Here is a 17,236-nt window from a genome sequence, read left to right on the forward strand (position 1 = left end):
GGTTAGCATCAATGAGTTGACCAAAGGGCCAGTTGCATAGCTTTGACTCCATGCTACCCCCTCACTGTCTAAGTATTCCAAGCAGTTATTGATTTCTGCGTGTTTACTGCTCAATGAGATTTTAATACTAGGAGAGCCTGAAGGTCGAAAAGCTTGTACAGCAATTCTGGATATTTGTTGTGCTTTGCCTATAATTCCACTGAATTAAAACTTCCAACTATATTTTGTCATAGTGACCATTTGCATTTTAAGACGAGAATTGTTGCCTAGCCTCAGAATTGTCTAGTCATATGATCCCTTTAGTTTGAATACTGAAGTATTCTACAACCATCTTACCATGTTTACATGGGAAGGTGCCTTGACTTGCAAATGCTTGCAGGTAAACAGTTTCCCATTCTCCTTTTTGTGTGCAATGCATTTAATAACATTCAAAGTGAATACCAATTGCACTCATTTAATCCTGCCTTATCAATAATTGGAAACTGTTGAAATTCACATGGGAGGAGTGGCAGGGGCAGCATTTTGTGCTTAAATGTTTACTCCTTATTACCACTGTCCTTGTGTCAGATAAATCTAGCTGCCTGCTGTATTTGTTTTTGGCAAGGCTACTGTGGGATTATCTGCTACTACAGTTTTGTAACTTGAACTCTATTGTTAGACTTCAATGTGAAGACTTAATCCTAACCAAATAGCCAGTAACTTTGTTCTTGTTCCTGGTAGATCGTAGGGTTATTAACAGTGTTCTCCTGGATGGTTCTGAATTTAAAGAAGTTAAAACAAACCTTGATGAGCATTCTGTGTTTGCATATGGGGAGAGCACACTGTTCTGGACAACTGTGGATAATGGTAAGTTTGTGATACCTAACCATGATGTCTAGCTTGTAGCTTGAATTGTAATTCTAAGTTGTGTCTGGCAGGTGACACAAAACTATGGTACAGTGCAATGGAGAATGAACAGCAATGGTTTGAAATAGAGCGGAAGATTGTTGGCCTTAAAATATACCACAGACGACAAGGTACGTTTTCACCAACAGCCGCAGGTTAGATTTTTTAACTGGCATATATTTTCCGTGTTGTATTTAGTCCTACAATGTGGAAACGGGCCCTGTGGCCCAACATGCCCTATCTACACTTGTCCCACCTGCGTTTGGCCCATATCCCTGTAAACAAAGGGTTCCCAACCTGGGTAAATTTACCCCAGGAGGTAATTCTTTTGATTCTGGAACTTAAAATAATGTTAAAAACAGTATTTTAAAATGTCCCCTTTGTCGGTTGCTTTATTATGGTAGAAGTGTAAACTTAAATTACTGAACAAATTAGGGTGGGGGTAAATTTACTTTTGAAAAGTTGCCAGGGGTAAATCGGACAAAAGGTTGGGTCCTATCCATGTACCTGTCCAACTGTTTCTTAAATGATGGGATACTCGGCCTCAACTACATCCTCTGGCAGCTTGTTCCATGTAGTTTAGGCAGGGATCGGTGAATATGGAGGAGAGATACTCGGCCTCAACTACATCCTCTGGCAGCTGTTAATAAAAAAAATAAAAAATAAAAATAAAAAATAAAAAAGTAACCCCCTCGGATTCCTATTAAATCTTTTCCCCTTCACCTAGAACCTATGTCCTCTGGTCCTTGATTCCCCTACTATGGGCAGAGAACTGTGCATCTATCCAATCTATTCCTCTCATGATTTCACTATTTACTGTGTAGGTCCTGCCCTTGTACGACGTCCCCAAATGCAACACCTCACACTTCTCTGTATTAAATGGCATCAACCATTCCTCTGCCCACCTGGGCAATCGATCCAGATTCTGCTGCAATCGTTCACAACCATCTTCACTATCTGCAAAACCACTAACTTTTATATCATCAGCAAACTTGCTAATCTTGCCCTGTATGTTTTCATCAAAATCATTGATGTAGATGACAAACAGTAACGGGCCCAGCACCGAACCCCGTGGCACACCACTAGTTACAGGCCTCCATTCTGAGAAGCAACCTTCCACCATCACCCTCTACTTCCTTCATTGGAGCCAATTTGCTATCCATTCAGCTATATCGCCTTGGGTCCCATGAGATCTAACCTTTCAGAGCAGCCTACCATGTGGCACCTTGTTGAAAGCCATTACTGAAGTCCATGCACACAACATTTACAGCTCTGCCTTCATCAACCTTTTTGCTCACTTCTTCAAAAAATCAATTAGATTTGTGAGACACTACCTCCCATGTACAAAACCATGCTGACTGTCCATAATCAGCCCTTGCCCATCCAAATGCCTGTATTTCCTATCCCTCAGAATACTCTCCAGTAACTTGCCAACTACAGATGTTAAGCTCATCGGCCTATAGTTTCCAGCATTTTCCCTGCAGCCCTTCTGGAAAAGAGGCACTACAATAGTAACTACCTCCTCCCGTAGCTTGTTCCATACACCCACCATCCTTTGTTTTTAAAAAGTTATCCCTCTGGTTCCTATTAAACCATTTTCCGGTCGGGTCATATGGGAGTTCCTCCCCCCCCCCCCCTCCCCCTCCCCCCACCCCACCCCCCCCCCTCCCCCTCCCCCCCCCCCCACCCTCCCCCTCCCCCACCCCAACCCCCCCCCCCCCCGCGCCTAAGGTACCATGCAATTCCTTGCTACCTGCTCCATGGTCGGATAGTCATCTCTCACAGTCCACCTTGAAGCTTACAAACTCCACCTCACTGACTACAAAGATGCCCTCATTGCTGCAAAATCTGCCTACCTCTCCTCCATATTCACCGATCCCTGCCTAAACCACAGAACCCTCTTCTCCACAGTGGGCAACCTCCTCAAGCCTCGAGCCAACACTCTCCCTACCTCTACTCCGGTTCTCTGCAACTCATTCCTCCACTTTTTCGCTGATAAAATCAGCACCATTTATCAGCAACTTTATCCCCTGTACCCGACTCCCCAGCATCTACTCCACCACCTACCAAGGCCCCTCCTTTCAACATCTCCACTGACCTCCTTACCCCTCCTCCACACTGCTTCCTCTCACAGTTTGACCTGGTCACCCCTATTGAAATCTCCAAACTCATCAGCTCTTCCAAACCCACTACCTGCTCTCTCGACCCTCTCCCCACTCCCCTGCTGAAGTCCTGCCTCCCCATTCTCTGCCCTTACCTCACTAATCTCTTCAACTCCTCATTGTCCCAAGGAATTGTCCCCTCCGCTTTCAAAACTGCTGCTGTCACACCAATCTTAAAGAAACCTGGTCTTGATCCCTCCTCTCTCATTAACTACCGCCCAATCTCAAACCTCCCCTTTCTTTCAAAAACCCTGGAGCGTATCGTTGCGTCGCAACTTCATTCCCACCTCCTTGCGTATAACCTACTTGAACCCCTCCAATCTGGCTTTCGCCCCCTCCAAAGCACAGAAACTGCTCTCCTCAAAGTCCTCAACGACCTCATCACCTCTGCTGACACTGGTTCCATCAACATCCTCATCCTCCTCGACCTGAGCGCAGCCTTCGATACAGTGAACCATAACATCCTGCTCACCAGACTCAAAGACCTCGGCATTGAAGGCTCTGCACTCAGCTGGCTCCGTTCCCACCTTTCCAACAGATCCCACTTCATCTCTCCACAACCACACCTCTGCTACAGCCACAGTCACTCAAGGCGCTCCCCAAGGCTCCGTACTCAGCCCCCTCTTCATCATCTACATCCTCCCCCTTGGTCAGATACTCCGCCACTTCAACCTGGACTTCCACTGTTACGCTGATGACACCCAGATGTACCTCGGCACCAAATCCCCCACAACCCCCCCCTCTCCCATATCAACTCCTGTTTGTCAGCTATAAAAACCTGGATGCAACATAATTTCCTCAAACTCAACAGCAATAAGACAGAATTCCTCCTCATAGGCTCCAAAGCCACACTCAGCAAAATCAATAACCCCACTCTCACCATCGACGGCACCACTGTCTCCCCATCTCCCCAGGCTCGCAACCTTGGCGTGATCTTTGATTCCACCCTCTCCCTTGAGCCTCACATCCACCATGTCATTAAAACCTCCTTCTTTCATCTCCGCAACATCGCCAAACTCAGACCCTCTCTCACACCTCCCGCTGCTGAAAGACTCATCCATGCCTACATCTCCTCCCGACTGGACTACTGCAACTCACTTCTCCTTGGCATCAGCTCCACCTACATCAACCGACTCCAACTGGTCCAGAACGCAGCCGCCCGACTCATCACCCACACCAAATCCTGGCATCACATCACTCCAGTCCTCAAACAACTTCACTGGCTTCCCATCTCCCACCGGATCAACTACAAAATCCTGATCCTCACCTACAAGTAGGACGACAGATGGCACAATGGGCTAAGTGTTCGGCTGGCAACCAGAAGGTAGCTGGTTCGAATCCCGCTTGGAGTGCATACTGTCGTTGTGTCCTTGGGCAAGACACTTCACCCACCTTTGCCTGTGTGTGTCCTTGGGCAAGACACTTCCACCCACCTTTGCCTGTGTGTTTGGATGTAATTATGTGAAGCACTTTGGGGTCAATGCAAGTTGACTAAAAATGTGCTATATAAATAAAGAAATGTAATTAAAAAATTTAATTTACAAAGCCCTCCACCATCTGGCCCCCCCCCATATCTCACTGACCTCCTCTCCCCCTACCAACCCTCACGGTCCCTCAGATCCACATCAGCCGGTCTCCTCTCCATCCACAAGTCCAACCTCCGCAGTTTTGGGGACAGAGCCTTCTCCAGGGCAGCTCCCAGGCTCTGGAACTCCCTCCCCCAACTGATCCGCAATTCCGTGTCCCTCACCATCTTCCAGTCCCGCCTCAAGACCCATCTCTTCACCTCTGCCTATCCTTAGCCCCACGTCCCCGTCCCTTTTCATCTGACCATTAATTGCCTCATACTGTGTTTTGTATTGAATTCTGTCTTTACTTTGTGTACTAGTCATGTCTCTACTATTTATTTCATTCCCCTTACATGTTTTTCCTCTACATGCTCAATTTTTGTAAGGTGTCCTTGAGACTCTTGAAAGGCGCCCATAAATAAAATTTATTATTATTATAGTCGGCAACTAAACTGTCTCCCCCACCTGTTTTGCCAGGTGAGGAGGGGGCTGTGGACCCCCAGCAGGACTAAAAGCAAGACCTGTCAAAGGGCGGATGAGTTTTTAGCGAGCCAACGGCCATCCACACTTCAGTAGAAGTTGCGATCACTGTCGTACATAGCATTGTAGGGAACGATGATAAAGCACACACCAAAATCCTCTACTTCCAGTGGCGGAAGTCCGCAGGAACTGGAGGATGAATGTGTTGTGTGTCTGTCACCGATCCCGTTTGAAACCAGCACCACTGCGTTGCTAATGTTTTCAACGATGATGATCCTATTACATCCCCCCTCACCTTAAACCTGTGTCCTCCGGCTTTCGATTTCCCCTACTCTGGGCAAGCGACTATACATTTACCTGATCTATTCCCCTCATGATTTTGTACACCTCTAAGATCACCTCTCATCCTCCCATGCTCCAAGGAATAAAGTCCTAGCCTACTGAATCTCTCCTTATAGCTCGGGCTGTCATGTCCTGGCAACAGCTGTGTAAATCTTCTCTGCACCTTCAGCTTAATAACCTCTTTCCTAAACATGGTGCCCAGAGCTGAACACTATGCTCTAAATGTGGCCTAACCAATATCTTGTGCAACTGCAACATGACCTCCCAACTTGTAGACTCAATACTCTGAAGACCAATGTGCCAAATGCCTTTTTGATCTTCCAATCTCCCTGTGATGACACTTTCATGGAACTATGCCTGCATTCCTTGATCCCTCTGCTGTACAATACTCCCTGGAGCCCTGCCGTTCATGATGTGGGTTCTGCCCTTGTTAGTCTTCCCAAATCTTTTATCTAAATTGGGAATGGGACACTCCAATAGTAATAGATGACTCTACTAATTATTCATGTTGAAAAAGTTAGGGCTGGCACAGAGGTAGTGTTGCTGTCTTGCAGCATCTGAGACCTGGGTTAAATCCTGACTACAGGTGCTGTCTGTATGGAGTTTGCATGTTTTGTGACCACGTGGGTTTTCCCCAGGGTGCTCCAGTTCCCTCTCGCACTAAAGACCTATGTAGATTAATTGGTTTCTGTAAATTGTCCCTATTATGTAGCATAGTGCTAGTGTGCTATGGGTGATTGTTGGTCAGTTTGGACTCTGTGGGCAGAAAGGCCTGTTTCCAAGCTGTATGTCTAAAGTAAGACAGATACAAAATTAAAGTAAATTCCACCAACCATTCCTTGGCCCAACAGCCCAAACAATCAAGATTCTGATGCAATTACTGACAACTATCTTCAATATCCCACACTTAGCATCATCGACAAACTTGCTCATGCCTTGTACAATCTCATCCAAATCATTGATAACCGATGGCGAACAGAAATGGGCCCACTACCAAACCCTGAGGCACATAATTGGTTACAGGTCTACAGTCTGAAAAACAACCCACCATCTCCCTCCATTCAGCTATCTTCCCTGGGTCCCATGCATTCTAACCTACCAGAGCAGCCTACCATGCAGAACCTTGTCAAATCCATATATACATCTACAGCTCTGCCCTCATCAACCATTTTGGTCACATCTTCCAAAAAACGATCCGATTCATGAGAAACTACCTCTCACTTTCAAAACCATGATGACTATCCCTAAATGCCCTTGTCTATTTAATACATGTATATCTTATCCCTCAGAATGCTCTCTAGTAACCTTGGGAACAAATATCACCACCTGAAATTTTGAACTTTGTCATCAAATTTGTTGCTTTATTTCTAAAATTAGAAATCCATGAAGGTATTATATTTTTATTTTGGGCCAAGATCTAAATTTTTAATTGTCGTATATTTCTGACGTGTATGTGACTGTCCACATGCACTTTTGCACCCTACTACAAAGATATTTTCTAAATTTGATGCAGGAAGTAATTTCTGTTCGGAGGAGAATGGAGGCTGTAGCCATTTGTGCCTAGCACGCCCTGGAGGTAGAACATGTAGATGTTCCACAGGATATCACCTTGTCAGTGGTGCTTGTGAAGCTATGCAATGCCCACAGCAGACTTTGCCATGCCTTGACAGATCCAGTTGCATCTTGAATGAACACGTGTGCGATGGTGAAAAGCACTGTCGTGATGGATCAGATGAAATCAAATGTAAGTTTTTCAAATTTGGTTGTTGGTCCATTTTGCAATATTGTACTCTAATTGGGCTAGAAAGCCAATTTTCGTGAAGAGCAATGTAATTTCTGTACCTTTGACATAAACCCGCTTCTGGTGCTGTAGCCACTTTTTAACAATTGCAAGTTATTCAGCCTCCTATATATTTTTAGGAAATGCAACCCTTATCGTGCTGTATAATGTCCTCCTGGTGGTCTATATGCAGGTTATAGATCTTGCTGCAAATAGAACACAAGCTAAGTTATTACTATCAAAACCTTCATGGAAAATAAATACAGGAACAGACGCTTCAGCCAACTGCCAAATATGATGCCAAGTTACACTGGTCTCTACCTGACGATGATCTAGATCCTATTCCCTGCATATCTGTGCCTATCAAAAACCTCAAATGCCCCAATACATCTGCATCCGCCACTAGTACGATCCAGGCATTGGTCTCGACCTGAAACATCACCCATTCCTTCTACCTAGAGATGTTGCTTGTGCTGCAGTATCTGCTGCTTGTGCTGCAGTTCCTCCAACAGATTTGATAGCCTGTGTTTAAACAAAATTGACCCACACCTCCTTTAAGCATTGCCCCTCTCACCTTAATGCTTTGACCTCTAGCTGTTGACATTTTTACCCTGAAATGTTTCATTAAAATAAACCCATTTCAAAATAATACTTCAATTTTACTATTGAAATGACTGGTGCTGCTTGACCTTCCCTTGCGAATGTTCTGCAGCTGCCTTGTGGCACTGTATATTGGTTTCTGATGCCGGGGTCCACAATCTTGGAATTTAATTTGCAGTTACAATCCCATGTTTGTCCCCCTCACAAACAAGTCTATTATAATCACTCTGCCTTCATCCCTACCTAGTATTGTGCCTTTGAATCGGGCTCTTCAATGTCACCAATACTCGTGCATGTGAAGCCAAGTGCTTTGCCTTGGTGTAGGTGGTGTAGGACAGTTTGAAATGGGTATGTCTAGAAAAGCAAGTGGTTCCCAGTTTGGTCTAACAAAGTTGTTCTATAAAATGGAAGTCAAGCCTTTTTGTGCAGATAATTTGCTCGTGCACTGAATACTGTCATTTAAAGCTGAAATGCTCAGGCATTTAAACTAGATACAAATGGGTGACAATCCAGTTGAATCTTGTGACTGCAAAGGATGATTCCTTTAGAATGTTACATGGGTGAAAGATGGAAATTTCAGACAGGCCAAATATGATTCCTTTCCTAAATTGAATGAGAAATTCTTGGGTATTTGTTTAATCATTCTGGGTCTATGTTGATATTCAAATTATTTTTTGCAGGTGATGTGATGGGGAAGGAACCTGTGGACACAAGCAGCATCTTTCCCAATATTGCAACACTGAACACTTATTTCTCTCAAATAACCACTTCAAGAAGGCTTCCAGTCAGTCCCACAACCTTCAGAGGAAGCTGGTTTCCTCACACAGATGCTGATGCAGTCACATCTAGTTATGGAGTCTCTCTGCATGATGCAATGACACCAAGTCCCGTTGCAAACAAGACTGATGGAGATTTCAACGCAACTGAAGCAGGAAGATCCAAGTCGTGTACACCGGAAGGGTGCAACATGCATGGGGAATGCTATGTAGTTGATGACTTAATGATGTGTAAATGCCAAGAAGGCTACACTGGAAGCTTCTGTGAGGATCTGGTGGGCCCAGAAATAGGCATTCCTATTGTTCTGGGGATACTTGCTGTGGTACTGCTGTTTGCTATTACAGCATTCATCTTGAAAAGAAGAGCTGGGAAAAGGTTTGTATTTAAATGCTATGAAATATTGGCAACTGTTTTTCAATTAAGGGTATAGTATTTGGAGCAGGTGAACAATGGAATCAAATACTGCAGATCTGGATATAGGGCTGGTGAATAAGTTTGACACCCAAATTGGAGTTGGAGACAGCACGGAAGGCTGCCAGAAGAAACAGCAGGATATAGATTGTTTGGGCAAAAATGTTAAAGCAGAACCTTGAGTGGTAATCTCATGGAAACTTACCGAATAATGAAAGGCCTAGATAGTGGATGTGCAAAGCATGTTTCCAGTAATGGGAGAGTCTAGGACCAGAGGGCATGGCCTTAATAAAAGGATGTATCTTTAGAATGGAGATGAGGAGAATTTCTTCAGTGGCTGGATGGAAGTGGGCTGTAGGGACATGTTGTGCATCCCCTGTAGTTGCGGGGGAAAGTGTCATGGAGATGACTGGTTGGGTGGAAAGAAATGAGCTAACCAATGAGTTGCAGAGGGAGTGCTCGCTATGGGAACAAAGATCGGACTGGTAGTGGGATCACCATAATGATGACGAAATATCGGAGAATGTGTTGCATTCAGTGGAGTGAAAGATGCAGACCCGAGAAACTCTACCTTTTCTACATCTGGGCAGGGAAAGTGTGTAGTGAGAATGGAACTGCAGGACGAGATGTGGGTGAGCGCTCTATCCACAATAAACTTGGCCTGATCCTCTGTGGTCCAGTGAGTATATAAATGGGCTTCTAATTGGTGAAGCTTAGTATTTGTTCCAGGCTAGGCCTTGAGCACATATTTGCACTTTCAAAGGTTTCCATTCAAGTTCTAACTAATGTCACTTCCTGTTTATAATAGCACAGCCAAAATAAAGAATAAGCAAATGTTGTTAGTGGATCAAAGCAATTTTTTATGATAGTTGGCTAATAGAATCTCAGCGTGGTGGAGGGGGAGAGAAAGGAATGGGATTTTCCAAGGGCAACCAAGAAATGTCACTTTTTCTGATACAGGAGAGATCATGCCAACTTGCAGTTTACTGCAGCAGGACGTGAGGATCAGATCAGGATGGATGAAGCCTATGTCGAAGTACTAGAGGTAATGTAAATATGGGAACATAAACCTGCTTCCCTCAACCTTCTAGAAGTTGCAATTGCAAAGCAGGTATTTCAATGTTAATTAACATTTTTCCTTTTCATCCCGTTTATTATCCTGAAGTGAATATTATCACCAATATTAAAACTGCTTAGAGCACGTGGCATTGGGGGTAGGGTGTTGACATGGATAGAAATTTGTTTGGCACACCGGAAGCAAAGAGTAGGAGTGAACTGGTCCTTTTCAGAATGGCAGGCAGTAGCGAGTGGAGTGACGCAAGGCTCGGTGTTGGGGCCGCAACTGTTTACCATATATATTAATGATTTGGAAGAGGGAATTAGGAGCAACACTAGCAAGTTTGCGGATGACACAAAGCTTGGTGGTAGTGTGAACTGTGAAGAGGATGTTTGGAGGTCGCAGGGTGACCTGGACAGGTTGAGTGAGTGGGCAGATGCGTGGCAGATGCAGTATAATATAGATAAATGTGAGGTTATCCACTTTGGCGGCAAAAACAAGGGGGCAGAATATTATCTCAATGGGGTTAGGTTAGGTAAGGGGGAGGTACAGCGAGACCTGGGTGTCCTTGTACACCGTCACTGAAAGTTGGCGTGCAGGTACAGCAGGCAGTGAAGAAAGCTAATGGAATGTTGGCCTTCATAACGAGGATTTCAGTATAGGTGTAAAGAGGTTCTTCTGCAGTTGTATAGGGCTCTGGTGATACCACATCTGGAGTATTGTGTACAGTTTTGGTCTCCTAATTTGTGGAAGGACATCCTTGTGATTGAAGCAGTTGCAGCGTAGGTTCACGGGATTGATCCCTGGGATGGCGGGACTGTAATATGAGGAAAGATTGAAAAGACTAGGCTTGTATTCATTGGAGTTTAGAAGGATGAGGGGGATCTTATAGAAACATTTAAATAATAAAAGGACTGGACAAGCTAGATGCAGGAAAAATGTTCCCAATGTTGGGTGAGTCCAGAACCACAGTCTTAGAATAAAGGGGAGGTCATTTAAGACTGAGGTGAGAACTTTTTCACCCAGAGTTGTGAATTTATGGAATTCCCTGCCACAGAGGGCAGTGGAGGCCAAGTCACTGGATGGATTTAAGAGAGAGTTAGATAGAGCTCTAGGGACCAGTAGAGTCGAGGGATATGGGGAGAAGGCAGGCACGGGTTATTGATAGGGGATGATCAGCCATGATCACAATGAATGGCGGTGCTGGCTCGAAGGGCCGAATGGCCTCCTCCTGCACCTATTTTCTATGTTTCTATGTTTAGTGTTCTCTGGATTAATGAAGGGATTGTGAAGCTGAAACACATTCGTTTATGGCACAATTGGGGCCCCTTCATCCATGGTGTCCTCTTTGATCAACTACATTAAGTCACTCACCTGCATTAGAACTGCATACTCTATGCTCTGCCCACTTGTATCTCTTGAATGTAGTGATTGGATCTGATTTCATTACCTTTCCAATTCTAGATGTCAGCCTGAAGGATCCAAGCCTGAAACATCTGTCTTCCCTCCACAGGTGCTGCCTCATCAAAATTCCTAGTTTTATCTTTTGCAGCATTATGAAAACAAACCTTGAAACAGCTTGATAAAATCAATTTTAACAAGTGAATTAAATCTAATTAAAATGTCTAACATTAGTCCAATGTTTTGTTTTTTTACAGGAACCACCTAAATCTAGTTGAAGCACCAGAAAAACTTTTAGCCAGATGGATTGAAATTTGTATTTTATAGAAATAAACAGTTGCAACATGTTAGTTGATTTCATTATTGACAATCTGGCCTTCGTATTTTATAGCTCATTGCAAGTACTTTGGTATAATTTGAACGTACTACAAATTTGACACCAGTTCCAGATGCCTTCAACAACTGGGTAGTATTTGAACCATTTACTCTTATACATCTTTTATCCTGTTCAAAACTTGGCAAGCTAATGATTTCTATTAACAGCCATTTATGCAATTTGCAACGATTAGATTTAGAAGCAATTGCAATGGTTGGCTCTGACTAACTTCATTTGGAACACTTTACTGCATTGAGGATGGGCAGGTGTGACGTACAAATCCTGGCTGCCCCAGAGACATGGATTTTAAGTGTAGCAAATAGAGTATAATCAGTGCATTGGAAGATCCCACAGGAAATTTGAGTGAAACATTTCCCAGGATGAAAGCAGGAACTGGTCTTGGGTTCTTTTGTCACCAGGCTAACTAGAACATTGAATTGTAAAGCACAGGAATAGACCTTGGCACAATGTCTGCTGAATCGGATGCCAAAGTAATCTCTGCCTGCATGTCATTGACACCACTCCATTTGCTGCATCCAAGTTTATTAAACCTCGTAACTAATATTCTCTAATCCAGGTAGCTTTCTTGGATACTTCTTCTGTACCTTAAGCCTTCACAACATTCTTGTAATGGGGCGACCAGATCTGCACACAATATTCCACTTACTAGGATTAAACACCATCTGACATTTCTCTGCCCATTTCTGTAGCTGATCTATATCCTGTTGCTTACTTTTGACAGCCTTCCGAACCATCTGACACGAGCAATCTTGGTGTCATCTGCGAATCAACCCATCTACATTTAAGTCCATCCATATAAACAATGAACATAAATGTTAAGAGGTTGGTCAGTAAATTTGCAGCTGACACAAATTGGCATTTGCAGATAGTGAGGGGCTGTGAATGGATACAACAGGATTTCAATCAATTACAGATGTGTGCCATCTGATGTTTTTCCACCCTTTTGCTGCCTCACTGTCTGAATACCAATTTTCTCTCTGCACCAGTTTCCTTCCAGATGCCAAAGGCATCATTGGTAGGTTATTAGCCACTCAATTGCAGTGCTAGTAGATTACAGCATTATTTTGGGGGTTGAGCAAAACTTGAGGCCTCGGTTTCTAATGCTTAAATAAAAAAATCTGGTTTTATCCAAACTCACCTCGTACCTTTTTGTATGCAAAAGGTGTGAAATATCTGCTTGATGCTCAGTAGGTAGGGGCCAAATGGCCTATTTTTGTGCTGAGTGATTCCCAATTGAGTATTTGGCAAAATGCCAAATCTCTTCAATCTTTGGAGGTAGAGGTGTTGATAAGCTTTCTTTGTGATTGCCTCAATCACAAGCCAGGACAAATCTTCAGAGATATGCACAACCAGGGCTTAAAAGTTGTTGACTCTCCACCAAGTCTGCTCCTTGGACTGGTTAATGTTGAGAGAAAGATTGTGACTAAGTGGGGGAGAATAATTCTGTCTGTTGGACAACTCAGTGATGCAGTGGTAGAGTTGCTGCCCAACAGACCTGGATTCTATCCTGACTATTGCTGGCTGTACGGAGTTTGTACCTTCTCCCTGTGACTGCGTGGGTTTCCTCTGGATGTCAGTTAATTGGAAGAGCTGTTACCATTAATGTGGGGTTTTGCCCCCCCTGGCCTGTCGGCCAGTGATAGGGATCAGAGTGGCATCTTAGGAAGGGGTGCTGTCAATCTTTTACCACGCATTCTGTACCACAGATCAGTCACAGTAACAGTACCAAACAGTTTATTCAAGATAATCATACAAAAAGCAAAAATTACAATATACTGATGTGATCTCCTTAATGCTAATTATAATGGCATTATTGTGTTGGTTAACAATCATTGGAAATATGGGATTGATTTCTGAATGTGTATATATATATATGTACGTTAAATATAAAAGTGGACCGGGGAGAAGGTCGGATTGCTCAAAAGAGGGTGTCTATCCTTGGAGTCAGAGGATGTTGGTGATGTAGTAAACATGTGCTTTGCATCTGTATGCACTGAAGAGAAGGACTTGGAGGACAGCGAAATCAGTGTGGAAAATACAAGATTTAAACTAGATGGCAGTGGGGCAAGATTCTATGCATAACCAAGGCAAGTGAGAAGCTGGAAGCAAGTATGGAGGGTGATGAAAGTTTAGTGGACAGAACAGGCAGGAGAAAGGCGGAGTGAGGAACGACTTGGTTTGAATTGCACCTATTTTAATGGGAGAGGCCTGACGAGGAAGGCAAATGAACTTGTGGCATAGATAGGTATGTGTTACTAGGACTTAATAGCCATTACAGAAACCTGGTTAAGAGAGGGGCAGGACTGGCAGCTCAATGTTCCAAGGTACAGGTGAAGGAGATTGATGAAGGGAAAAAGGCAGTGGATGTTGTATATATGGATTTTAGTAAGGCTTTTGATAAGGTTCCTCGTGGTGGGCTGATCCAGATGATTCAGGATGTCGTGTTTGAAGGTAGTCAAATCTTCAGGGCCTGATCTGATATATCCGAGGACATTGTGGGAAACTAGAGAGGAAATTGTGGGATCCCTGGTTGAAATTTATGTCGTCCTTAAATACAGAAGAGATGCTGGAAGACTGGAGGGTGGCAAATGTGCCTCTTTTCAAGAAGGGCTGCAGGGGAAATGCTGGGAACTATAGGCTGGTGAGCTTAACATCTGTAGTTGGTGAGTTACTAGAGAGTATTCTGAGGGATAGGATGTACAGGCATTTGGATGGGCACGGCTAATTAGGGATAGTCAACATGGTTTTGTACATGGGAGGTCGTGTCTCACACTTTAAGACGTGGCCGAAAATTAGTAAATTAGTAAATACACTCAAGGATTTTAAAAAAAGAGGAAATATTAACAGTGGTCTGTTTTATAGAGGAATTGATGACAGCATTCTCATGTTGTGTGGATAGTTGAGGAATTTAGAGTTCTAATGGCCCAGGGAAAGAAACTGTTCTTGAGTCTTTGTCCGGCTTTTGACGCACCTGTACGCCTACCAGAGGGCAGGAGGTTGAACAGTGATTGTCCAGGATGGAAGGGGTCTTTGATTATTTTCCTGGCTCTACGGAGGCACTGAGAGCTGGAGATGTCTTTCAGGGAAGGCAGAGAAGCAGCTGATTTTCTGGGCAGTTTTGATCACTCTCTGCCGTGCTCTTCTTTCTGCTGCTGAGCAGCCAGCATACCACACTGTGATACAATATGCCACAGAATTGGCTCCATGGAATGAAGCAGAGGGTGATGGTGGAAGGTTGCTTCTCAGACTGGATGCCTGTGATTAGTGGTGTGCCTCAGGGTTTGGTGCTCGGCCCATTTCTGTTTGTCATCAACATAAATTATTTGGATGAGAAGATTAGGGGAATAAGATATAGGGCAAGATTAGCCAGTTTGCTGATACAAAAGTTAGTGGTTTTGCAGATAGTCAAGGTGGTTGTGAACGATTGCAACAGGAGCTGGATGGGTTGGCCAGGTGGGCAGAGGAATGGTTGATGGAATTTAATACAGAGAATTGTGAGGTGTTGCATTTTGGGACGTCGAACAAGGACGGGACCTACACAGTAAATAGTAGGCCTCTGGGGTAGTGTTGTGGAGCAGAGGGATCTAGGAGTACAGTTGCATGGTTCCTTGAAGGTCGAGTTGCAGGTAGATAAGGTGGTCAAAAAGGCTTTTGGCACTTTGGCCTTTATCAGTCAGAGTATTGAGTATAGAAGTTGGGAGGTCATGTTGCGGTTGTATAAGACTTTGGTGAGACCGCATTTAGAATATTGTGTTCAGATCTGGGCACCATGTTATAGGAAAGAAATTGTCAAGCTTGAAAAGGTTCAGAAAAGATTTACGAGGATAGAAACATAGAAATTAGGTGCAGGAGTAGGCCATTCGGCCCTTCGAGCCTGCACCGCCATTCAATATGATCATGGCTGATCATCCAACTCAGTATCCTGTACCTGCCTTCTCTCCATACCCTCTGATCCCCTTAGCCACAAGGGCCACATCTAACTCCCTCTTAAATATAGCCATTGAACTGGCCTCGACTACCCTCTGTGGCAGAGAGTTGCAGAGATTCACCACTCTCTGTGTGAAAAAAGTTCTTCTCATCTCGGTTTTAAAGGATTTCCCCCTTATCCTTAAGCTGTGACCCCTTGTCCTGGACTTCCCCAACATCGGGAGCAATCTTCCTGCGTCTAGCCTGTCCAACCCCTTAAGAATTTTGTAAGTTTCTATAAGATCCCCTCTCAATCTCCTAAATTCTAGAGTATAAACCAAGTCTATCCAGTCTTTCTTCATAAGACAGTCCTGACATCCCAGGAATCAGTCTGGTGAACCTTCTCTGCACTCCCTCTATGGCAATAATGTCCTTCCTCAGATTTGGAGACCAAAAAGATGTTGCCAGGACTGGAGGGAAATCTGGATAACTGGAAACTGGATAAAATCTATAGGGAGAGGTTGAGTAGGCTTGGTCTCTATTCCACGGAGCGCAGGAGAATAAGGGGAGACCTTATAGAGATGTATAAGATCATGAGAGGAATAGATCGGGTAGATGCACAATCTTTTGCCCAGAGTAGGGGGATCGAGGACCAGAGGACATAGGTTCAAGGTGAAGGGGAAAAGATTTAATAGGAATCTGAGGGATAACTTTTTCACAAAGGGTGGTGGTTATATGGAACAAGCTGCCAGAGCAGGTAGTTGAGGCTGGGACTATCCCATCATTTAAGAAAGTTAGACAGGTACATGGATATAGTGTAGCTGGGACATTGTTGACTGGTGTGGGCAAGTTGGACCGAAGGACCTGTTTCCACACTGTCACTCTATGACTTGGTTGTATAGATTCGGAAATAGCTTATTCATAAAAGACAGGGTTGTGGTGGAAGGTAGATATTCTGGCAGGAGGGCTGTGACTAGAGGAACTTGGACCTTTGCTCTTTGTGATATAAAAAATATAAGTAAATGACCTAGATGCAAATGCAGATGGGTTTGGTAAGTTTGCTGACAAATTGGAGGGGTTGCAGGCTGTGAGGACAGCTGATAGAAGATAAAGATCAGCTGCAGAAATGGGCGGTGAAGAGGCCGATGGAGTTTAAGCGGAGGAAGTGTGAGGTTTCACTTTGGGAACTTGAGTATATAATTAATGGCAAGACCTTTCACAGGATTGATGTGTGGAGGAATCATGGAGTTCATAGCTCACTAAAGATGCAATTGCAAGTAGTTTGGGTGGTAAAGAAGGCATATGGTATTGCTAGGAGCATTAAATATAAGAGTCAGGAAGTCATGATACAGCACTATAGGTCTTTGGTTAGGCTGCATTTGGAGTATTGGGTGCAGTATGGGTCGCCCCATTACAGATAGGAAGTTTCTCTGAGTGCTGCCTTTTAGTTTATAGATACAGCTCGGAAAC

General features: G+C 44.0%; 1 protein-coding gene across 1 annotated transcript in view; it reads left to right on the forward strand.

Moving 5' to 3' along the window:
- The window catches only part of LOC116971561 (very low-density lipoprotein receptor-like), a 34,877-nt gene extending 24,683 nt beyond the window's left edge, over positions 1–10,194 (forward strand). Inside the window, exons 16-20 of the mRNA XM_033018795.1 lie at positions 721–846; positions 918–1,016; positions 6,951–7,181; positions 8,498–8,969; positions 9,966–10,194. Coding sequence (XP_032874686.1) covers positions 721–846; positions 918–1,016; positions 6,951–7,181; positions 8,498–8,969; positions 9,966–10,059 — 1,022 coding nt within the window. The 3' untranslated portion in view covers positions 10,060–10,194. The remainder of the gene's footprint in view (positions 1–720; positions 847–917; positions 1,017–6,950; positions 7,182–8,497; positions 8,970–9,965) is intronic.
- Positions 10,195–17,236: the final 7,042 nt, after the last annotated feature.

The sequence above is a fragment of the Amblyraja radiata genome, chromosome 3 (genome assembly GCF_010909765.2).
Source record: "Amblyraja radiata isolate CabotCenter1 chromosome 3, sAmbRad1.1.pri, whole genome shotgun sequence".
Taxonomy (NCBI): domain Eukaryota; kingdom Metazoa; phylum Chordata; class Chondrichthyes; order Rajiformes; family Rajidae; genus Amblyraja; species Amblyraja radiata.